The 25,763-nt window shown below is 27.0% G+C and overlaps 1 protein-coding gene across 2 annotated transcripts; it reads left to right on the plus strand.

The window, feature by feature from the left end:
- Nucleotides 1–2,399: 2,399 nt before the first annotated feature.
- On the plus strand, nucleotides 2,400–25,236 carry LOC129981944 (neural/ectodermal development factor IMP-L2-like). 2 transcript variants are annotated; one of them, XM_056093008.1, is made up of 8 exons: nucleotides 2,400–2,571; nucleotides 17,101–17,221; nucleotides 17,713–17,746; nucleotides 18,771–18,937; nucleotides 20,162–20,378; nucleotides 21,863–22,023; nucleotides 23,258–23,380; nucleotides 24,985–25,236. In XM_056093008.1, exons 2-8 carry the CDS (start codon nucleotides 17,135–17,137, stop codon nucleotides 24,994–24,996), a joined length of 801 nt encoding a protein of 266 aa, XP_055948983.1. In that variant the 5' UTR covers nucleotides 2,400–2,571; nucleotides 17,101–17,134; the 3' UTR covers nucleotides 24,997–25,236. The 2 variants fall into 2 exon arrangements, with proteins under 2 accessions (XP_055948983.1, XP_055948984.1); XM_056093009.1 differs by lacking the exon at nucleotides 2,400–2,571 and adding an exon at nucleotides 8,915–9,037.
- The last annotated feature ends 527 nt before the right edge of the window (nucleotides 25,237–25,763 follow it).

A 25,763-nucleotide genomic window follows, 5' to 3' on the forward strand; every position in this document is an offset into this window, starting at 1 on the left:
CAAATTTGTTTCTAAAATACTCTATAATATATTTATTTTTATAATATAATTGTATTTATATTCAACGCTTTGGATTCTTTGCTTCCTGGAAATACAAAGTCAATTGCTAGGAAGCAACTTTTACCGAATCGAATGACCTCATGTAGCCGAATACTTGAAAAAATATTTTTATTTTAAATGTAGTAATTTGCTGGATTAAAATTACTAAAATATTCAATCAAATATATTCTTAGAACAATTTTAAGCTATAAATATTTTAATTCAATTGACATGTACTAAAATAATTTTAGTTCAATCTGGAAGAAAAAAAATCAAATTGATTCGCAGCCATATTGCAGCGAAAGATATCCGATGACCTAAATGTCTTCGGAGCCAATCAGTTTTAATGAATCCTTCTTTTACAGGTTTATAAATTGAAAGACCAAAATATGATAATTTTGCATACTTTTGAAGTCGAATAATTACATTCGATAAAGAAAAATAGCTCTTTAAAATTATAAATAATAATTAGTTTTTTTTTTGTTTGTTTTTTTTTTTTTAATTTTTTGCTTATAATTTTCAAATAAAGTAAAATCGAGAGTTTTTCTTTATTTTCTTTTGCTTCAACTAAATTTTTTTTAAAAAAATTGTTTCTCATTGTTTATCATCTGCGTTCTTATTTTTGGCAATATGTTTATAATCAATTTAGCAAAATATAAAATATTTCAATCGAAAAGACTTTATTTTTTAATTTAAATTAGTTTTTAGAACCTGTAATAATTTATTTTATAATCCACTGAGTTATCATCAATTTAAATAAAATTATCGATTATCATAAATTTTTTACTTGTATGCTTACAGCCAATTGTATTTCCTCAGTCACTTTTTAATTACTGAAGAAACAATTCGACCAATTACCAATTACTTAATTAGCAATTCGAAGAAATTTTTTTGGCATTGAGATATGATCCCCCCTTTTTCAATAACTGATTCCTCTTCTTCTTTTAAAATATATTTTATTAGTATCCTTACAGCCAGTTGTATTTCCTCAGTCACTTTTTAGTTACTGATTAGTACCTATTTAAAGAAATTCATTTATTTTTTTGGCGTCGAGATATGGATTCCATTTTCAAATAATTGATTAAGCTTCTTTTAAAATTTATTTTACTAATATCCTTATAATCAATTGTGTTATCTTGGTCATTTTTTAATTGTACCAATACTTGCGTTATGTAGAAATGTCTTTTTCATGATAATTAAATTCTTTATTTTTCCTTCATCGTCTAAAATTATAAGAAAGTTTTAAATCCAATATAATTTCTCTCCCATTATCACCTAAAAAAGCATTACGACTTGTTTATGATACAAAGACTCAGAAATATATCAGTGAAAATTTTAAAATTTATTGCCATTTCATACAAATTTTTAAAATTGTGTTTGTTTGTTTTTTAATTTTTTATGAAAGTTTTAAATGTGCAAAAAATATTTTCGATAGAAAATTGAAAACAAAAAATATATGTAAATTACTACATGAATGAAACAAAAAAACAAAAATGTTATAATTCCCCAAATGTTTTATCACCCCAGTGAAAATATAATCTAATATGCTTATCATGTTTATATTATACTTTTTAGTTTTTTTTCTACTAAAGTTTTAATTATTCGCAGTTGTTTTCACTGAAGAAGTAGGTCTTTTAACAGCATTGTTTACGAAATTTTACGCTGCTAATATCAAAATGGGAAAAAGATAAAGAATTAATAATAATGAATAAGAATTTAGATAAAGAATTTTAATTTCATACACATCCAGTTTTAAATTCAATCTTGTGGCTTTGAGATACATTCCACCTTAGGCCTGAATTGTAATTTAAAAGCTTAAAATAAAGATAGTACCTTACGAACACACTATTTAAGTCGAGCAATTTTGAACGATAAAATAATGCATACAGGCTCACATATCCAATAAGGTCATGACACTAGATTAAAGTCAAGCACTTACGAGATTTCCAAGAAATGTTCCTTTAACAATGAGTTTGGAGAATCAAAATTAAACATCTGCGGTTAGAATTATAAACATTTAGTCTAGAAATTCAAAAACTGCATTAGAAGACAAATGATCTAATAATAATGTGAACAACTGCTTAGCATAATTATTAGATATTATAGTATCCATCATTACATACATACGAAAACAATGATAAAACTGGATGACAGAAGCGAAGAATGTTTTAAATTGGAAGAAAAAGAGTAAATGTTTTGCTCGGAGCATTCCTGTATTCCCGTCCCTTTCTCAGAAATAGAGGAAAGCCGTTTTTACAGTTTAAAAAGAAGAAAAAAATCCACTTGACGCGAAGTGACAGCTGTTCATTACGTGCTAAAAAGAAAATCCGCGCGAAAAGTACATAAGGACCAAGATCAGTTGCATCATCCACTCGGAATATTAAAAGCTGATATAACACCTCATTACTGACGAATCTCGCTCAGGTGTGCTGAGTTGTTTTTCCTGCTCGTTTGCTTATAAAATTATCGTCCGGTAAGCTTCGGTCTTTTAACTTGCTTCTGCCTTGGCCGGTCAACAGACAGAGAATTTCGGTAAGAATTCACGAATTTTTTTTTAATAATATTAGTAAAATTTGTATAATTAATAATGTTATAAATCCTAATAATTTTAAGAAAAATTCTATAAATATTTCAGAGATGTGCATTAAATTATTCCTTGAAATTCTACAAAAGAATTAATTGATATAATTATTGACTGTCAGCGCAAACATGTAATTTTAGTTTTATGAATGAAATTTTCGGTTATCTATAAGATTATTATTACATTTTAGGAACGAAGTGTTATGTTAATTCGATTTTGGTAGTATCCTTATTTTCATTTTATTCTGCATTCTTTTCATTAAATGGGAATTGTTCCTCAAGTTGTGTGAAATTAAAAAAAAAAAATCAGAATTAAATTTTACATCTTTAAATATAACAAAGTAGTAAATTATTTAAGAATATTTTTAATTCAAAACTTATTCTTTTTAATTTAGACGTGTTTCAGTGTACCGTTATTAGCTGCGATAAAAACTTTATACTGTCAAAAATAAGACTTAATTTTAAAAAGAAACACGGCTTATCGAAACCGAAAAAGAAAAATAACTGAAAAGATATGATTCGATACCCAGACAATATAAAAATTTAAATATAGCAAAAATTAATATTTTTCTTTAATCCAAAATTAAGAAATTTACATGAATACCTTTAAACAAAAACAGACATTCTAACAAATATGGATCCCGCCCCCTAGATGAAAGAAAAAGAAAATACTAACAGCTTATTTGATATAGCGAAATAACTGAAAAAGAGTTAGTTTAAAAATCTTGAATTACAATAAAAATTGCATTTAACTAAATTTATGTTTATTTTTAAATAATGCTTCATTTATCTGTTTTTCTTTTATCTTCAAATATGTGTGTTTTCAAATGTGATAAATTTATAATTTATGAATGAATATTATAAACATAACTTTGAGGTAGGAAAAAAAATCGTGCGTGCCATAAGTTCTTTTCTTAATCTTACATCCTAAATGAAATACTTCAGATTAAATACTTTGTTTTATACAATAAATTTTCAGATTAACTATCACGAGGACAGACTTAAATGAGAAAAATAGCAAACCACATATTTTTATTAAATGTCTCACTTAAAATGTTCAAGTTTGGACCAGAATGATATTTCTAGCTAAATGTAGTTGATATTCCGAAGCAAAATTTTATGTATCCTTTCAGTTCTTTCGAATCTTACTGCGGGCTTAATATTTGAAAATTAGAAAAATTAAAGAAAAGTCTGTAATAAACAATTGTACAAAAATCGTAAAAATATGTAATAAATAATTGTATTGAAAAGTCTGTAATAAAGAAGAAATCCGATTGGAAATATTACTTTCTATTTAATAAAATTCTCCCTTAAGTGATTATTATATTCGAAGAATATATTTAATGATTTTTGGATCATAGAAATTTTATTTGTTGTTTTCCATTGGATTTTAAAATGCCTTGCCTTTTGATAATTTATAAATTGATTTAACGATTTTAGAACATTAATTTATCCCAGAAAAATCCCAGTTTGTCCCATTTATTGTAGTTATTATTCATATTTCTAAGATATATTTATAAGGAAATTAAGATACTATATAGACCAATAATGGTGTATTCAATACATGATTAAGAAGAGTAATTATAAAATAACCAGCAGGTTTTAAATTATTATATTGCGAAAAGTGTTACAATAATGAAAATAAAAATACTTTATCAAAAATAGAAATATTTTAGTTTTATTACTATTATTATTTAGAATAATTGCAAGGATTCTATACGACCTCCTTTCTTAAACAGGACAACGTCTATGGTTATCTAATTCTCTTCAGAAATATTGGAACATGTCATTGTCTGTGACCTTGTTAGTAATACAATTCTCGAATTCATTTGTTGTTGCTCATAATGATAAAGCGTTAAATGATTCGAAAGAAATCCTCCATTCCAAAATTTCTGTTGCATTTTATATATTCATTCATACCATAAATATAGTTAATTAAAGCATCACAAATAAAAATGTCTTAGTTTAAATCTATTCCACAGACTTAATGGTTTGATGTAATAACTATATTTTCTAGACTTCAACCCATGATGCTCTAACACGCGCGAAAATAGGTAATTAGATATAAAAAAGTTATTAAGAACAGAAAATTTCCTTGAAAAATCAGAACCAGTAGTTTTAATTCCCCCCCCCAAATATTAAAGAATTATTAAATAACAAATCCAGGGGAAAAAAATTAAAAAAAAAAAAATTTAACCATCCGCTCAGATCGCAATGGTATATTTTGCATTCCTTTTAGTGTCCTTTTAGACATTTGGACAGAGAAAGAACTAACAAAATGTTGGTCAATGGAACAAAATGTTCAATCACCTATCCCTTATAAACTACAGCTGGGCTATACCAAATCTCAGCGGTGAGGTCATAAAATCATTTAATATGCAAAAAATAATTTAACGAACAGCTGGCTGGCGGGAATATTGGTTATGTTTGATTTCAATTGAATCCCTTATGCATTATCTAATATCTAATTCACGATACCTTCAAAAAAGTAATTTTAAGCATCAAATTCTGGTAGTCATTAAAGTTACGGTATTTTAATAACCTTGCAACAGTTATCTCTATTATATACATGAAGATTAATAATGGAGTCGTATCTTATATTATAAGCTTCGTCAAAAAAGTAATTCTCGGTATAATCCGTCTTAGTAATTGAGCGTCTACATTTTTATTAAATTGCGCAGGTAATAAACATAATTATTATTCTTCAACCTTTAACACTGGACGAAAATGATATTAAATACATAAAGAACAACCAAAATGGTTAGAATTCCATTTTGAATTAAACAAATTCTTCAAAATTATGCAGACGAATATTTTTTTAAAAATTATTTAATTCAATAAAAAAAATGCATGATAACTATGTTGGTATCATTCGAAAGAAAAAAATTAAGAAGTATAAGTACATTTTATAATAAAAAGTAACTATTAAGACATTATAAACAAAAAGTCGCCGCTTCTAATATGAGACATAAAATTGTCGTTTAAGAGATAAATAAGAATCAAATAAAATATTTGTAAATTAATTCTCGTTTTGCTGATTTTTCCAAGTTTAGCTTAAAATTTCTAAAAGTCTTTAGGCGTTGCAAGTCTTGGGCCCCTATTCTTTCCCAAATTTTCAAAACCTATTTTTTTATTGGTTTTAAATTTATCTTTATATAAGTAGTTTTAAATAGCAAATTTTGACAAATTGAAAGAAAAAGTTTAATTGCAGATCATTTTCTAAAAATTATATTTCAGAACATTGTGTTTAAAAAAATACATAATTTAAAATTATATCTAAATTTTAATAAGATAATTTTTTAATGTTAAAACTTCTTTAAACATAATCAAAGTAGCATTTAATAATGCGGTCGAATAATGATTAAAATTTAGAAAAAAAATTTTTTTAGAAAAAAAAATATAAAATGTGCAAATGGCAATTAATAAGAATGTTAATAGAATAATGCTCTAAAAGTGATTTAAAATAATACTTGATTTTAATTAGAAAAAAACCCGACCATCAAGCCTTTATAATTAAATAAAAGCATAATATTAAAAATAAATTGAAATTTGATCGCAGATTTCAAATTATCATGCGAGAACATTTTTTCGATGAATTGCTTAGAGCTAGAAAGTGATATTTGAAACTCAGAATCGAAACAGAGACGTTTTGCGTTGAACGTTGAGTGTTGTGATTCATTATCCATATGGACACGTTCTGTGTTTGAAGATGAGTGTTGCGATTGAGAATCTGCAACGCATTGCATACGTTTACGCTTTCTTTGTTCCCGTTGTAAAGCTATTTTAAGTTCATGTTTAATTCGATCAGCTTCAAATTTTAAATTTTCATCATTCGTTTTTGTTGATTGAACGTTTTGCCTCTGAAGGTTTGATTGAAAGTTTTGTTCTCTTCTCTGTTTACTCTTCCGTTCCCTTCCTTTTTTTCTTTGCAAGGCTTCATCGGGAGAAAGCTTAGGACTCCCCATTTACGATTTAATCATTGCCTACTCGATTTCGAGCATCAACCCCTCCCCTAACCAAACCAACATCATGTTCTTTTTCCGTTCTCGTTTCCCGGCTCCTAATGACGTAAATGTGATATCGTTCGATAGAGAACTTCGAGTAGAGTATATCGATGCCAGTCGTAAAGAGAGTTTTTGTGAAAACGAGGTCAAAAACCTCGCTCGAAAATTCAAATTTTTACAACTTTGAGAGTCTGTACCTCGCGAATCACTCCGAGTTGCAAGTGAAACTCGTATCGTTACGTGAATTTCGGCGAGTACTATCGAACGATATGAGCAAATACAATATAACTTGAATTTGTAATTTTCGAGACCCGATCTCGGACCCTATCGAGACCAAAGTTTCGGTAAAAATGTCATTCGACTCTATTCATCGAGACGAGAGTTTAGACAGGTCACACTCGTCTCTACGTTGCACAGAATCCAAGATATAACAACTTCCTGTTTGACCGGAAGTTGACGTCATCGATATCCCGAGACCCATAGGAGCTCTATGGTATCGATCCGACATTGATTTGACCAATATTAAGCAAAATCCGTACTGCTCATGCGCAATGGATCCAAAATTTTGGGGGGTTAGAGGACCCCCGGGGGTACTTCTATGTGAAAACACCATGTCTCTAAAATATGTAATTTACGAGATATAACGAAAACTATCTGCGCAAGCGCAATAGGGGACTCCATGTGGGATCTTCTATAGCCCCGCAGGATCACTATGGTGAAAGCTCATTGTTTCTAACATATATAGTTTCCGAGATATAACGAAAACCTTCTGCGCATGCGCAGTAGATGACTCCATGGGGGGGGAGGTCGATAGCCCCGTAGGATTCCTAGGGTGAAAACCCCATGTCTCTAACAGGAGGTCAACCTTTTAAAAACGCATCTGCTTTCAAAGAAGCATACATAATAATAATGCAATACTGGTAAAAGCAGGTGAAGCAGATGAAGATGAATATTGCCATTTATGCTTTATTCATTGCCTACGCGATTTCGAGCTTCAATTATTCAAAACCCCGTAATAAAACAACATCATGTTTTCGCATGATAATAACTTTAAAATTGCCGCAAAAAAAAAAAAAAAAATTCTAAAGCTCAATGCCTCTTAAAGTTGTAAAGCCTCTTAGCATGTGTCTATTTTGGCTGTTTAATAACCCACCCATGGAATCGTCCACATTCGCCATAATAGAGTACTATATTTAATGCACAATAAAAATAGGGTTGGATAATTCTTTTTTTAAATTAAATTCTTTTCGTTTAAAGTTGAGCTGTTTTTTGACAAGTTAATTTTTTTCAAAGAGAAGCATTGCTAAAAAGAAAAGAAAAAGAGACAGTTCAGAAATTTAATGCAGATTCGGAAAACATTTCTATTCGGAATTTCGAGATGTATAATGAGACTGACCTAGCTAATCCGTTATTTCTGATCATTTCAGTTTAGCACGTCAATTTATTTTACATATATTAAAAGTTAAACAAGAAATTTCTTCTTAAACATTTTTGTAATTAAATCTTGTCACTTTTTAAAAAAAGTTGAGCTATGCATTGATAAGAGAAAAAAAAAGAAGAAAAAAGAGCCATAAATTAATGGATATTCTAAGCATCCTCCTATTCGGAATATTAAGACTGTTCTTGATAATCTGTGACTTCTGGTCACTTCAGATATGAACATAAATTCATTTCACATTAATAAGGCAAGACAGGATAGTCTTCTTAAAACTTTTTAAGATCTTCTCTACATTTTTTTTTAAAAAGGGCACAGTTTTATTTTACATCTAATAAAGTAAGACAGGAAAATTCATCTTAAATTTTTGAAATCTTGTCCACATTTTTTAAGAATTGAACTATGCATTAATAAGGGGTGAAAAAGAGATAGAGTGAATCTTATTATTGAGAGAAATAGACAATCTAGAAAAATTTCATGGCTGTCCTAGCTAATCCATGACTTCTAATCATTTCAAATTTGAATATAAACCTTAATTATTTTTTTTCTCTACAAAAACAGATAAGAAAATCAAACCCTGAACACAAAAATGCTTTTTCTTGAAACTTTATGAGTCTTGCTTGCTACAACGGAAAGCAATAAGCTATTAGACCTGAATGGACATGCAATCGGACTGTAAATCCGCAATGAGGTAAACTGAACGGGGGGAGGGGGTGTAGGCAAATTACCTTTCCGTTACAGAACCATTCAGAAGAAGCCTCACCAATAGTAAGAAGTCAAACGACACACCGCTTTCCTGTTGCATCATGCTACGTAATCGTACCGCCAAAACCACACCTGCTCAGAGTTACCGTTTGTGAAGCCTACACACACACAATGGGGGGAGAGAGAACGGGGGAAGGGACGAGAGTGTAAAAGGGAGTGCGTACCGGGGAATGGGGACATTTACTGACAGAAGACAGCAGAACAGCACGTGCAAGTAAGATTTATGATCTTTCTTATTTTTTTTTCACCGCGATGTTGTTTAAGGCTTTTTTTTCCCCCCTCTATTACGATGTGATGATGAGTTAAATTCATTTTTCTGAATGTCTCGTTATTTATATCATAACATTTCTCAATCTTATTTTTTTTTATCAACAAGTTTCTTTTTGTGGGAAGGTCTTGAAAGTGCGTCGGTTAGAATTCGAGTATAAATAGACTGGTTTAAAAAAAAAGGGGGCAAGGGGAGTAGAAGAACATGTCCCGAATATTTTACTGTCGGAAATAATTTTTTTTAATGTCAAATTAACGTTTTGTAAATAATTTTGCAGCAGCAGCATTTTTTTTTTTTTTTTTTTTTTTTTTGCACACAGATAAATATTTGTTAAGTAGCGAGAAAAAAAATTATTTAAAAAATATTTCAAAATGAAAAAAAAAAAAAAATCAAAATTTATCAAACAATGCAATATTACCAGAATGACTTTTAAAGGCATTGCTTTATATGACAATTGCACATTAAATACAGAAAAGGACTAATAATATTAATTTCCATTGAAACATTTTTCTTTAAACTGTTTATATTTTTTTTAATTATTTTTATATCAATATATAATCTTGGAGGGAGGTTTGTTTTTTTATTGTCATTTAAAGTTTATGTGCCTGCAAGTTCCTAAGCTTTCTTAGACAAACTTTTTTAATGCTTTTTTTTCGTGAAGAAGTAATCTCAATTGGTTTTAAAAAATATACTCTTTTCTTATAAATAATGTATGGAGCATTTTTATTTAAATTATAGAAATAATGTAATGTTAAAAATCATTGTGATATCCGATTTATGAGCTGAATTTAATTATCTTAAATGTTATACTATCAAAGTTAAATGAATATCGGCAAAAATTCTTCTGCATTCATTAAAAGTTAATATATTTAAGCAATATAATCATGTTTCATTTAACACATCTTAAAACTGATGTTCTCTCGCCATATAGCGAGCGATTTTTTGCAATTCATGCGCCAAATTACTTCTTCAGAAAATAGTGATAGCTTTTAATCTTATTCGATTATTTATAAAAAAATACGACTTATGTATCATCTCCCGCGTTAAATAACAATAAGCACAAACGAGATAATTTGGCTCCCATTTAAAATGTCTTAACTCTGCTCAATTAATTTAGCTCATAGAAATTTTAAAAACATAATTGCGGAAAATATTCAAGTGCCAGGTGATATATGAATTTTGTTAATTTGTTTTTATAAGGTATAAATTCATTGCAATATTTAGCAATAACTTCAAAAAAGTTCACGCAAAAATATATTCAAAATGTTTAAAGGACACTGTAAATTTTGCATAGTAGAAAATTTTACATCGCAAATGTAATTTTGTTTAGGAAAACTTTTTATTTGCAGAGAGATATCACTTATACTGCTTCAGAGTTTTCATAATTTTCAAGGACTTCTGATCAAATTTTAGTTCTAATGGTAAAGAAAAATTGACTTTATAAATACACTCATATAAATTGGTTTTAATTTCAAAGATATAAATGCTTTTTCCTGTTAAAAAAGGGCATTTTTTTTCAAAAGGAATATAGAATAAAAATTACTATGTTAAGCTTTCACTTTGTTGCATATACCAATCATGATTAGTGATAAGTTTATGTTTTCAAATGAAACAGACAAAAATTCATGCTCAAAATGCTCTAGAAATTCCAAATTACGAAAGCAAAAATATTTTTAACTTTTATTTATAAATGAAAAAGGTGTTAGTTTTCAAAACAATAATAAAAGGAGAATAAAAATTGTTTTGTATATATATAAAAAGACAATAACGATTATATTATTAAATATAAAAAATAATGAACACAGATTATAAAAAAAATGATTCCCTAATGTAGGGTTCTATTTCCTATTCTTAATCAAAATGGTTACTACCATCTAGTCCCTCCTTTACTTATGTAATGTATCTTAGATATTGGTACCCTGTTTAATATCATGGCACATATTTTGTTAAATTAAATGAGTGTTTTCAAGATTGTATACATACAGCATTACTGAGCTGGAACGGGTATCAAAATCTCTCTTACTTTACTGGGGAAAAAATAAGAATGAAATAATAATATAGTTCGAGTGATAAAATATTGGTGTGTCCAAAGATGAAGTGTTCCTTATCGAGACTAACCAGAATTTATCTTTTATTGATATTATTTCAAGCTTTGAAAGGGGGGGGGGGGCGTTATGATTATTTTAAAAGAAGGATTTGATTCTCAATTCAGCAGGACAAAGCTTATAAATTTCATTCTTTTAATGAAATTTGTTTCATTAGTTAACATTTTCAGCAGATACAAGAACATAAATCCCTTTTACATAAATTAATTTCATTACAAAAATTAATAATGAATAAAAAATTAAAGTTTAATAATCTATGTTAAAAGCATTTGTATAAACTTATCATGAAAGTAAAGATGTCATTTAGTGATTAAAGAAATTTGAAATTTCTTGTTCGAATTGATCAATTTAAAATTACATTGTATAGAAAAATTGATATATTTTTTTTAAGTATCATTGTTTTTGGGCAGTTATTAAAACAATGAATTTTCGTGAACAACCTTTTATTATTCTTCGCAATTTCAAGTTCTCAAAAAAGGAACAAACATTAAAAAGTCTCATTTCCCTTTTAAATTAGCAATATTTTTTACTCGGCAATTAAAAGCTGCACGACTGCTCTATAAGAGTCTGAACCAGCTGGTCAATCTTTGTGGATGGTTTTTCACAACGATAAAGTTCAATGAAATTTTTAGTGTTCCCAGACACTGATTGCAGATGGCCGATCCAATTAGCTCCAAACCAAGAAGCAGATGTTGGCATAACCTCAGTGATTAATTTTTTTGCCAGTAGGTCCACAATTATGAGATCTGGATTCTCACATTTTCCTCCTTTCTATGTCAGATGCCTCATTTTTTCTTACCCTTTTGTCCTCAACACGTGCTGCCACTGGTCTAAAATTCAGACCTAAGAGGTTAACGATCTCTGTCATATTCCATAAATGGGTTCGAAAGAGAAGTGAAACACAGAAAAAGTAGAGGGTGGCAACCATCTTTCCTAAAGGTTAATCGTTCATCAGGTGTGCATATTAAAGGAGGGATTTTCTTTGAAAAAGACGATTCTTGCAGTGACATGCTTGGAATATATAAGGAAATATGTCTGTCGCTATAAAAAGTTTAAAAATCACTTTCTAACAAACTATAATTGACAATAATTAATAGGTATAATCAATAGCACTATTTTCGATTTTGATTTTTAAAGGGTTTTTTTTTTGTTTGTTTGTTTGTGTGTGTGTAATAGAATTAAAATGTAACTTTTTATCAAGTATTTTTTTCTGTATTATCTGATCCATCAGTTCAAACACAAGCAGTTAATAAATGGAATAGAAAGTCATTATAAAAATTACAAAATAATTCTGAAAATATTTTCAACTTTTCTGAGAAATTCGAAGCATAAAATGTAAGCTCATCAATATATATATATATATATATCCAAACTATTTTTTTGATTATGAATCTCATTAAAATAAAATAAAAATAGTGACTACAGGAAAAAAATGGAATTTTGAAATCATTCTGATCCATACCTCAAAATTTAAGAAATTCTATCCCCTTAGTATTTGTATTTAACTCAATAAAATTTAAATACCTATTTATACTGAATATTTTCTATATACCATATTCTAATGGATTCGTTTGCATATTCTAAGATTTCACTGAATTCTAAGATTTGAAATTCTCTAATATATCTCTAATTTCCTTAGGTAAATTATTTCTAATTACAAATTAAATCAATTTCAACATAATTTTTGAATATATGTAAGAGTATTGTGGGGAAAAAAATTTACAGGCGAAATAAAACAATCAATAATTTATAACGACAAATGTTATATCAGCATGATTCATTCTCTTATTCAATAATCCGCTATTTTTTTTCCAAAGATAAGAATTTCTTTGAATGATTCGTAAGACAATTAATCGGTCAAACATCTTAATACGCATTATTCAACACTGCAAGTCTTCACTAACATATCACCTGTTCTAATGGAAATAAAAAAAAAATGCAGCTGAAACAATGGTTGATAAGCTAAACAGCGATTTTTCTACCGCAACGATTGTCTACTGGTTTTATTGCAAAAACACCTGAACAAATAAAATAAAGCAGCTATCCGTTAATAATTTAGTTGAATAAAATAGCATAACTTATCATTAATTATTTGCTCTTCCGTATAATGATAGCATTTTAATCATTTTATTCAGTAGATTAAATCATTATGTTCATTCAGATCATTATGTTCTTATTTTTTTTCTTTATTATTATTTTATTTTCAAGAAAGTTGTAACCAAATTGACTATAATTTTGAATGGATTCAAAATGCCAGTTAGTCTCTTATTTGGCAATCCTATTTATAAAGAGCAAAATGTATTAAAAAAATGAAAAATTTATTATAAATTATATGATAAAAGAGTTATATGATTACATAATATAGCATATGTATATATACTCTTAATATATATTATAATATGAGTTATATATTATACAATTTTTATAATAAGAGAATGGAAGAAAAAAAATATGGTGAGAAAATAAACTTGCAAAAATTTTTATTGATAAAAAGATATTCTGTTTCCCATAACTAAATTACATGCATAAAATTATATTTAAATTGAGCCATATAAGGAGCGTATTAATAATGATGCAATTTTCATTCGTTCTTAGCACAATCAATTCAAATAATGCAATAAAAATCAAATTTTTAAAAAAAATGATATTTCTAATTATTATCAGTAAAGTAATTTTATCTACATTCTGATATCTCATTTCTTGATTCTTGTAATTTTAAGAATAAGAAATTTATTTATTAATATATTAATTGAATCAATTGATAGTTTATGAATTTGATATCTCAAAATAATATAAGTATCAAATTTTTCCCAAATAATATTAAGATGTAAAAATGGAAGCTTTGTACAGTAATCTAAAAAATTGTTTTTATCTCAGGTTTAAAAGCAATTTATATAAAAAGGTTTGGAACCTCTAGTTCCAAATATGTAACATGATATTATTTGGTATTATTTTTTAAAATATTATTTATTAAAAATTTCCTCTTAAATATAGCAAAGACAGCGAGCACGTAAAAGAATATATTTAATATCATCATAATGAACGTTAATATAAACGCAGTTATTAAAACAATGAAAAGTATTGTTAAAAATATATGCTTAAGGATATTTTTAAAAATTTATTAAAAATAATGAAAAAAAAATGTAAGGAAATAAATTTTGTGTAGCTGAAACGTTTATTATTATTTTTTTAATTCCATATAGTTTTTAAAAATGGTTTTTATGCAAATATATAACTTAGATTATTGAGGGAAAATGCTAAAAGTTTATTAATTTTTATTAAAACGGAATTAAAATTTATAAAAACCCTTTTGTATTACTATTAAAGCAGTAACTGTGACTAATTTTATAGCTTTAGGGTGAATGCTCTGTCCTGTGGAGAGTTTGAACGATTTTTTCATCGTGCATCGTAAATTGTCGCTTTCTTCTCAAGCAACTTGATAATGTCTAGTCTATAAAAAAAAAAATCAAATTTAAAAATGAAAATAAACTTTGGAACTTCTAACCGAATCTAAATACATGTCTGCAATAGCACGCACATAAAAAAAATTATTTTAATTCTCTGAAAGTTATGAAATTTGCCCAGACAAACCGAATATGTCGGTTCAAGTCTACAGACAAATGCCACAAAAAAAAATCACCCCAGGTAATAGGTGTAAGAAATTATTCAAAAATCCGCAACATGCAACAACATGTTCGGTGGCAGAAATGATTACACGTGTGTCCTGCAATCCGCTGCAAATGTAAGTCATCTCTGTCGGATCCGTTCCTTCCCTCATACCACTTTTACGTATTTTATCCTTGAGTATCTACTGGAAAAAAGCTCCACACACACCAGAAAAGAAACCATCAAAGAACTAAGTAAGTAAAAAAAAAAAAGTGACAATTCGTAGTAACACGTTCTTTGCTGACTCATCGGCTTCGGAATTCTGGAACGTGTTCCACCTTCTCAGAGAAGAGGGTTTCCACTGGGGTCCCAAATGTCCTTTCATCCTTTTTCTTTTTAAGTCAACCGTGGTTGCCCTGAGGATATCGGCACGTGTTTCAAAACACGTCCTCAATGGAAGTTTTATGGTATATAGATGAGAGCGGGAAAGGATGGTGAATTATTCTAGATGCCGATCAGTGAAGGCGCTAGTACAGAAAGAGTTCGGAGGTCATACATTTGGCGTTATCTCTGTCATTAAAACGTTTTGCACTATAAACTATTCGTTTATCTTCTGTTGTGCTGAATTAAATTAGGTAAGGGAATTTTATATATAGTATTATGCGGAAATATATTTCTTATATAAAAATATATAAAATATTATTTTTATTAAAAAATATATAATATCTTATATAGAAATATATAAATAAAATTTAAAACTATAATATATCAACCAGTTGGGCGGTCTTCAGCGAATGATTTCTGTATTTGTGTATACACTGACCTTTGTGATTAGCGTTTTAAAGAGAATGTTTTAATTTTGTTTAATATTAATTTGTAGTTTTTATATTTGTAGTAAAAATGTGGTATATAAGAAATGGCATAAAATTACTAACAAAAAAATTTAAAAATATTTAACAAATTATAGCTAGGCTTTCCTTAAGAAATCCTTTCATACATCTTTTCCCTGAGAAAAATATATTTTTAACAGTTTTTTTTTTTTGATAAAAAAAGTTAAGGACATTCTAAATATTTTTTTCCTTTATTTTTATTATTATTATTATTATTTATTTATTTATTTTTATTTATTTATTATTATTATTTTGCTCTGTAGATTTCTAAAGCACGAAAAAAAATTGTATTGTTTTGATATCACTTTTCAATTTACTTTTTTTTTTTTTTCCAATTCGCACATAGTATGTGCATGTGAAATAAAACACTCCTGATATTGTTTATCATAATCGAAAGTTTACTCAAAATTTTCTCACAATTTACAGAAAATGGGTTACTTTCAAATATATAGTTCTTCTAATTGTCTTTATTATACATTTACTGTAAAATTGTGTTTAATAATTAAAAATATTTGACTTAGATATGTAAATATTTTAACTAATATTTATAAATCTATATTTCTAAGATTTCAAATATATAATCTAAATAGATAACATTTGATCTACGATTTCAAATATATTTATTCTGCAGATAAGACTTTTACTTAATTGCACCATAATATAAAACCAGCCAAAGAGAGAAAATTTTTGTTTTAAAAATCAAATTGAATTAAGAATATGTTTTATAGTTTTTAAAAAAGAGTGTAAATCAATTTCTCAAATAAAGTGGACAATCTATTTACTTTTTTATTTGTTAGTTTTATTATTTTCGTTTAATTATTAAATATTGCAATACGAATTATTTTTATACTAGTATTTACCTCATTATTATATAGTATTGAACTTTTTTTTTTATTTCATAATTTTTTTTCTATTTTTTCTCATGATTTCATGGTTGTAAAACTTTTCAAGAAAAAAAATCCCAAAATATTTAGTAGTTTTATTTTTTAATGCTATAATTCACCATTTTGTGTTACTAATTTAATAAATTTTATGAAACGTTGGAATTATGTTTTGCACTTTGCATAAATAGATAAAAATTGAATAATTTTGCTATTTACATACTTTTTATGCTTTAAAATCAGATTCCTCAAAACTTTTCAAATGTGAAAGTGAAAATACGTAAAAAAAATGTCCTTGATTAGCTCTGGTATTTTAGCCATTAAAAAAGTAACGAAAGAAAGAGATTTATTTATTATACCGTATTAACACAAAACGCCCAACGATATCTTCACGATATTGGACAGAATTGAAAATATCGACCTATATAGCATTCGATATCGGAATATCGAAATATATCTGACAATATCGTACAGCATACTGTACTAATAGGTTAATGTCTCCTAACCAATTTTTTTTTCTCCCACAGATTGTAGTCTCTCGTTTCGTTGCAAACGATTATAATGTCAAAGTGGAGTTTTATTACTTTGGCGATTTTAATCGTGGCGCCTCTTGCACTGAGCAGACATATTGAACACAACAGTGCTGGGGTAAGTAAAAATATTTTGATGAATCAGTGGTTATATTGATTTTTTTGAATTCTTATGACTTAATGAACTTTTTTTAAAAAATAAATATTTATTGTTAATCCATATTTAAACATGGAATACTTAAGTTCTCTGATAACAAAAATGATCTCTCTAATTTAAGAAATGTAACTGATAGTGTAATAAAAGTTTCCTTAATTTTTTTCAAATATAAAACGTTTCTTTTTTTGCTCTGTATATAAATTTTTACACAGATAGATAGCATTTCTTTTTAAAAACTATTTTCAGAAACTGAGAAGTAAGGCTTAGACTAGTAAAGGCATACAAATAAAGATATTAGCTTTTATGTTTATAACTTATTCAACATTTTATTTTTGAATGATCGAATTCTAAACAATTATGAACATTACAATCATTAAACATTAATGAATAAATAAAATTTATTTTTAATTTAGATTTAAAATTAATGTTTATTTATTATTTTTAATTTTCAGGGGTCTTCAAGGAGGCATGAAGAAAACAGAGAAGGTAAGTCTTATAGTTTTATTATTATTATTTAATTTTGAATTACAATTTGTATCAAACCTTTTTTATTAAAAAACTTGGAAAGAAAAGAAAGGAGAAATTAAATGCATAGAATTAATTTATATATAATACATATACAATTAAGCGTAGAAAATATTTTACCATCCTACTATAAAAGAACATTTGATGGATGTATGAACGAAATTAATAAAGTTTTATCAATTTAAATTAATTAAAATCATTTAAAAAAATTTTAAAAAATGCTAAATTCAAAAGAATTGGTTAAAACCGTGTATTGAGTAAATTAATTTTTTTTAAAATTTCGATAAAGCAGAGAATTAAAAAATGAATTATATTTGAATTGATTCATATTGATTTTTCAAAGAATATTCGAAATATGCGGGGGAGGACATATAATCAGCATAAAAAACCTTAAATAATTCTGCAATTGATATTTAACACACAAAGATTTTACATATATTTGCCGAACATGAAACAGAAATTTTAAAAAATTGATCTTCAATCAATCATGTTTACTTACAGAAAAAAGAAAACGCTTGAAAAAATATTTAAGAAAAATATTTATCTTTATATTTAATGGCTACATCCAACTTAAAATGAAATTTTTTCCCTACAATTTAATTTTAGACCTGAATAATTAATAATACCATTTCTATATCATACAGTATTTATCATTATGTTCCATGTTGTAGATTAAAAAAAAAAAAAAAACCTTTATCAGGCTAATAAATTGATTTCTGTAGATTAAAATATTACAACATCAGATCCCCAAAACAAACTTGTATTGTAAAATTGTTTTTTTTTTATCTCATCCTATTTCACATCCAAATTTATAACGCTTTAGAAATTTCTAAAATAATATAAGAGCGAATTTATAACTTTAACCGCGACAGGTTTCCTCATAAATATTATGCAAGCTATGTTGACGGGTTCCTTTTATTTGAATGTGCATAATTCAGCTGCTTTCGTGCAGAAATGTTTGCTTACAAATATTTATCCATTTCAGAAGAGGAAGACAGCTGGTTGTTTCCTAAATCCCACCTGCGTTTGCACGCTAAACCCCCAAAAGTCCTGCACACGAAAGAGGGTGGAAGCGAAATCCTGGAATGCCAAGCAGGTGGTAGTCCGCTTCCTCATATCTATTGGCTGAAGAATGGAGAGCAGTTGTCGAAGGTTTGTTTTCTTATTTTTATAAATATTACATTAATGAAGATTAACATTTAAAGGAGTATTTTTATATTCATTGTAATGATCATTTTAGAATAAATAATAATTAATGCAATACATAAGTTACGCTTGTGAAAAAAAGAAAAATTATTTCACATGAAAACATGAAATAAAAGACTAAATTATAACATGATTCTTTTTCAATTTACTAAACAAAATTTTTGCTAAAATAGAAAAAATTACTTTTAAATCACTCAATTTTATATAGCATAAACTGGAGTTTGCAAATTTACCAATTTTTCATATGATTAATAATTGGATAAAATTTCACACAAAACCAATATAGCAGCAATGTATATTTTCATTACTTTTAAAATTATATCATTAAACAAAAACACTTTAGTAAATATTTCAACCATTTTATTTTTATCACCAGGTATAGAAAAGGTAATGCTTGTGTGAAAAAGCATTCATAGTCTGCCATCGGAAGATAACAAAAATTATGAACAGGATATTATAGAATTTCACTCAGATCTCATATAGTACCTACTAACAAAAAAATCTGTATAATATTGTATAGAATATCCATTCGTATTGTAACCAACAGATAATTTCTAAATCGTTAGCTACAGGCGTATACTTCTATTTGGAAAAAATGTTTAAATAACAAAATATTATGTTTTATGTAACTTTCATTAATAAATATCACTGAAAAAGTTGTAAAATTTTATTTTTCTACACTCCCTGGTTCAATTAGTTATATTTAGTCGAAAATATAGAAACCCAAGCATAAGCCATAAAAATATTCCTTTATTTCCTGAATAAAATTCTGAAGTAATAGTTTAAAGTAAATGGGGCTACTTCTCATGTTTATGTAGCCAAAAGAAATTTAAAATACAGTTTTACACGACCCCATGAATACTTGGAAATCGCTCTTGAAATACAAAGAACCCAGTATAATCTATAAAAAAGGTGAATTATTAAAAAAAAATTAGTTTTCATGACTTTTCTAGCAGCTAACTTATTGACACAAACAATATAAAAGATAATTCTTTAGGACACTAGAAGTATTTTTTTCAATTGGAAGTCGCTAGAGTTTGAAATTTTCTTTTGAGCCGCAAATAAAATGGCCATAATGTATATTATATTTACTATAGTGTTAACTATATATACCAACGACTAAATTCAAGTTGGTTGACTTTGACTGATGATCGACATTTTCTTTTTCAGATTGATATTGAAGATGAGCTGGAAACAAAAGATGATGACGAACAAAGGTTGAACATGGGGTCGACGAGTTCCAGGTTGTACCTTGACTGCCTGACAATGGGAGACGAGGCAGAGTACACCTGCATAGCTGAAAATTCTAATCTAAGGGAAAGCACGACGACACGTGTTACAGTTTCGTCCTCAGATGACAGGAGTTGTCACGATAAGAAACGATTCGGTATGCTCTTTTCCCCATCTAAAACTTTTAATTTACTATTCATAATTGTGTAAGAAAGAAAATTTGACAGTGATACGGAGAAAATGTCAAAATTATTCTTTTTGAATCGAATAAAAAAAATGTTAAATCTCGTTAAAAATGTGCAGGAAATTCTAGAAATTCAATATTCGCATATTTGATTTATTGTGTCCAAAGCAAGATTATATGAGGAAATTTTTAAAAAATATATATGTTTTGTGATTTAAAGTAGAGTAGTATAAAATTTTTGGAAACCTTATAATTTTAAGGATTTATGGACGAGCGATAATCTGAATGAGTATTTTCTTTAACATTGATATAAATCTATGATAGAATAAAAAAAGTAAATCAATCAAAGCGATTACACATTAATTTCATTGGATTTATTTATCGATAGCTTATGTATACCTACCTGATTGTAAAATAATCAAATGAAGGTCTGTAATTGGAGGTTATAACAGAGATACCAAGTAAAAACTTCGATTTTAAACTTTCTTAAATTTAATATCCTTCAAAGTTTTATTTTAGGTACAAATTTTACTTTTAAGTATTTTTCATATCAATATTTGAAAAAAATACGATGGTTATTCTATCAAATTTTCGTACAAACTTCTGAAGTATTCCTATGAGAATACAATTATATACAATTATATTGCTTTAGCATTACAGATATAGATAATTAGTATTAATGGCAGACATAATGCTTAAATATGCTGATGTGCATTGTCGTTTTTCATCTTTAGGTCGTCTTCTTTAAATTTTTTAAACAGATTCCGATTTTCATGTTTATTTTCTTATTAAATACAAAGATATAAACCATAACTAATAACTTCATTCACTTGCTCAGTTATTATACAGAATTTTAGAGACCATCAACAGTTGTATTTTAAAACGTAGATTTACCCACACTATCCATTACAATTCATAGTAGAAAATACCTTAAAATAATATTTTACTATATATTTTACTATTTAAAATATTTTTAAAAATATAACGGTCAATTTTTTTATGCAAGAAAAAAGTTAATTGTGCTCAAATACATTTTTAAAAAATCAGAAATATAACAAAGTTGTGAAAAAGAACATTTTCTCATGATATTTAAAATAAATTCCAATAAATTGATGATTTCGGATATCATATTCAATCAATGGTTCCAATGATTAACACTCCGTTGAAGAATACAAAGAATAATGGATTTTCAATGTAACGGAAAAAAAAAAACCTTTACGACAAAGTGCGTTTTTATCTAAATTCAAAATTGGCACATAATAAATAAAAATTTGCACAAACAAATCTGATTTTTTTTATTTAAAAATTTAATCTGTACTTAGTTCTAATTGATGAGTGTATATAAGCAATTAACTCTTCCATTTTTTTTTTTTTGTAACTTCACAATAATCTCAGACGATTTCTAAAATAATAAAATGGCGATTACATTTAAATTATATAATCTTTTCTTTTTTCAGGTCAAGCTCCTCGTATCGTAACATGGACGAAAACAGCTCTTGAAAATCAAGGTGAAAATGTTCGAGTCGCTTGCAGAGCCGAGGGAGTCCCTAAACCAAAAATAAAATGGCTAGATCCACTGGAGGAAGAAATTGACCCAGAAAGGAAATCTAGGTTTGATGTAAGTTTTAAACTTTTCCTCCGTTGCCATTTTATTAAATTTAAATACTTTTTTTTGAAATAATTTAAAAAGATTATTTCACATCTATTTTTCTGAAGTATAATTTCCTTTTTTTTAAATGTCTATCTGACCTCTTGATAAAAGTCTAAAACACTATAGATAGTACAATAATTAATAAATTGTAATAATGCACATGAGAAAAAAAAATTGCTTTTACCAAGAAAGGCTGAAATATTAAGCAGACGAAATAAACAGCTGCTAGGATCCTTTATTTTTTATTTTATTTATTTATTTTGTGCGTGCATGTTTTCTAAGGATTTAATTTTTGTGCTATCATTTAATTTATAAGGCTGTGCAGTCTAACTCAATTATCGTTCAGATTTTAAAACATTCTGCCAACATTCCTAACCAATTACCTTTCTGTAAGTTCTATATTATATGGTTTTATTAATCTAAAAAAAGTATGTTGGTTAGAAATTCTAAAAACTATCACATCCTAAAATGAACCACTATTTAGATTGTATTTAAAAAAAATATTAATTTTTTTTAATCTTATAAAATACTTTTTAATAATAAATTTGAATTTTTTTAATAATGAATTAAATAACACTTTTTTACTAATAAATTTTATTAACTTATTATATATATATATATATAAATCTTTCTTAAATTTTTATCTAAAAACTTTTTTAAAATTTTAAATTAAATTTTTTATGCAAGAGATACTGAAACCAACTTTCTTGAAAATGACCCATAATTGAATATTTTATTATTTTAATTTTAAATTTTCTTCTGGAACTGGCTTATATAAAAATTAAGTTAAAATGAATAAAAATTTTCTGCTTTTGGAAGGTAGACAAGTGAAAAAGGAATTCCAAAACGTGCATTGCCTAAAGACTACTCCTTGAAATTTAATCCGGTATTGCATACTAATTAAATTTTTAAATTTAAAGCGTAATTTGCTTTAGAAAAAAAAAGGTTTGACGTCACAACACAAAATGAGACATTGTACAGTTTGATTTTAAATTGTGCATGCAGCACTGCTTAGATGATTGTGACGTCATGTAAGTTGAATTTCATTGAGAAATTAAATGGTCTGAGATTCTGATGTTGTTCATCACTTGATATTTCATTTTAAATTGCAAAGCATGTTCTATATAATTTTGCGTGTATAAACTATATTATTTTATGATTCATTTTTAATTCTAATTAAATTTTTATTTTCTTTCGCCAGATCTTATCAAATGGTGATCTTGTCATTCGTAATCTGAAGTGGAAAGATATGGGCAATTACATTTGCATAGCAGAAAACACTCACGGCTCGGCACGGGCGGAAGTTTTCGTATATCCAGCAGCTGTAAGTAGAATTTTTATTTTTTATTCTTCATGAAAACTTAGCCACTGAACTCATGTATAACTGTTTTGATACTGTCCCCGGGTTTTTAATGCACAATTGGGGAATATTTAAAAGCAATATTTAAAAGTGGGAATATCGTTTTAGAACCATAAATATAGAATAAATAAATATAAAATAATAAATATAGAAATTCATATTTTCAATTTTATTTACATAATACATATCTGTAATTTAGACTTCATAAATTTTGGAGCTTTATGAAAGATATTATCTACAATAGACATGTTGAGGAGAATTATATTGCAATTTACATAATATATTTCAATAATAATTATAATAACAAATTTTAAAGATAACATCTGAATATAAAAAGAATGTAATATATTTGAAAGGTCTTAAATTATAGATTATTATCGCATAAGGGATTCTATTGTTAGTTAGCAATAAAATATCAAACAAACGTTTCATTAAATTTTTCAATGTTAATAAGCAAAAGAAATTCAGGAAATCATATTAGTCGATCATTCAAATAGCATTTTCTATATTACTTCTTAATGTATATGTTTTTTAATGTTATCGATACTTAAACTGGAAAAAAAATTAACGAAAATAATATCGTTAACTATTGTGTTTTGGAGTTGATCTTTTTCTATTTTAATTATATAGTTCCTTTTTAATCAACTAAAAAATTCCTCCTAAATATAACGTAGAAAATTCTCATATGATGTTTATATTTTTTATATGATTTATATGATATTTTAGGATAATATGACAATGCTTAATTCGAACTAAAATTCTGATGTTAAAAATAATGTTAAAAAAACAAAAACAGAAAATACCTGGATATTAGTGCTAAGTTCTTTAAAAGAATTTTTTCTTCCACTTTGAAGCTTAAAATTTGGAGATATACCTTTTTTTTTTTTAATTGCTGAATGGCCAATGAAGGTGATTTGGCCATTTCCCCATTTTTTTTCAATAAATTCATTACAAAAATGAATTTTATTTCAATAAGAAACAAAAAATAATGATAAAAAGAAAAAAAACTAATTCCTTTTTTTTTTATTTGAAAATTCAAATGGTCAAAAAACTTGAAACCAAAGCGAAATTCACAAAGAAAATGCATGTACTGCAAGCTACTAGTGTTGCAATTTCTCTACAGTTAGTTTTTATAAAATCTCTGTCATTAAAATAGGAACCGTGGAGGCTTTAGGAAAACTCTCCACATATTATTTAAAAGCTCTAAAAAATCTTATCAAATTGAATAGTTAATTACAAATTTATGCAATTCAATACTCACAAAACCTATAAAGAAGTCAAACTAAGTTCAAACCTTCTGGAAGACAAATTAAAAAAGATTTCCTCACCCATAAAATAGATTATTGGATTAATTAAACTCGACGCGTTGCATAGCATCTGAACTATCTTTACAAGATTGTAGAGCCCGTTTTGGAAAAAGTTTAAACTAACTTTGAAACCACCAAATGGTCGTGCTATCCTCAAATATCTTATGATGAATATATAAATTAACTCATTTCTTTTATTTTCATAAATAAGTTGTTACTTCATAATGCTTAAATTTACATATATTTTTTTTTCCTTTTTAGCTCGAAACGTGAAACTGGTAATAGTAGGCGCAACCAAGTTGCAGCCAGCCTGTTTTATGGACAAAGAAAGCCAGATATATTGTGATGATTTCCTTTTGAATGAAAAACATATCTGACCCCGTGCATTTTATTTATTTATTGACACTCGTTTTTTTTTGTTCGTTACCTATTTATTAATCAGTATTTGTACATATGCGGTATTATTTTTTGTACATAACAAGTTGAATAAATAGAAAACTATTTTGTTATAAAGTATGCCTCGTTTGCATCTAAATTTAGCATACTTTACACAGTTACATTACAACTGTAACCATGCACGTGACTCCTACGAATATAATCCTACCACAATAATCCTACGAATGGATTTTGATCAAAATTTGATGAAAAAATATTCCATTTCGGTGTAAATGTCATTATACCAACTTTCATACATCTAGTTTTAAAGTGTTTTTGAGTCATGCTGTTTGCCAAGAGGCAGACATAATTTCAAAATGTTTCATTCGAAGAAGTTTGAAAGTGAACATTCCCCAAAATCTCAAATTCAAATTTTTAGGCAATTACAATATTTAATCTTTGTATTATTTCAAATATAAGGAAACAAAAAAATGTTTTTTACTTTACAACATTTTTGAGTGCTTTAGTTACTTGATTTAATCACTCTCTTTGCCACGATATTAAATGCGTATGTCTAGGCATCATTCATTGCAATATAATTAACAGTAAAAATTAAAATAAAATGCAGATAAACGAATCAAGCCTAAAATTTTTCCATGTTGCGA

Source organism: Argiope bruennichi, chromosome 8, assembly GCF_947563725.1.
Source record: "Argiope bruennichi chromosome 8, qqArgBrue1.1, whole genome shotgun sequence".
Classification (NCBI taxonomy): domain Eukaryota; kingdom Metazoa; phylum Arthropoda; class Arachnida; order Araneae; family Araneidae; genus Argiope; species Argiope bruennichi.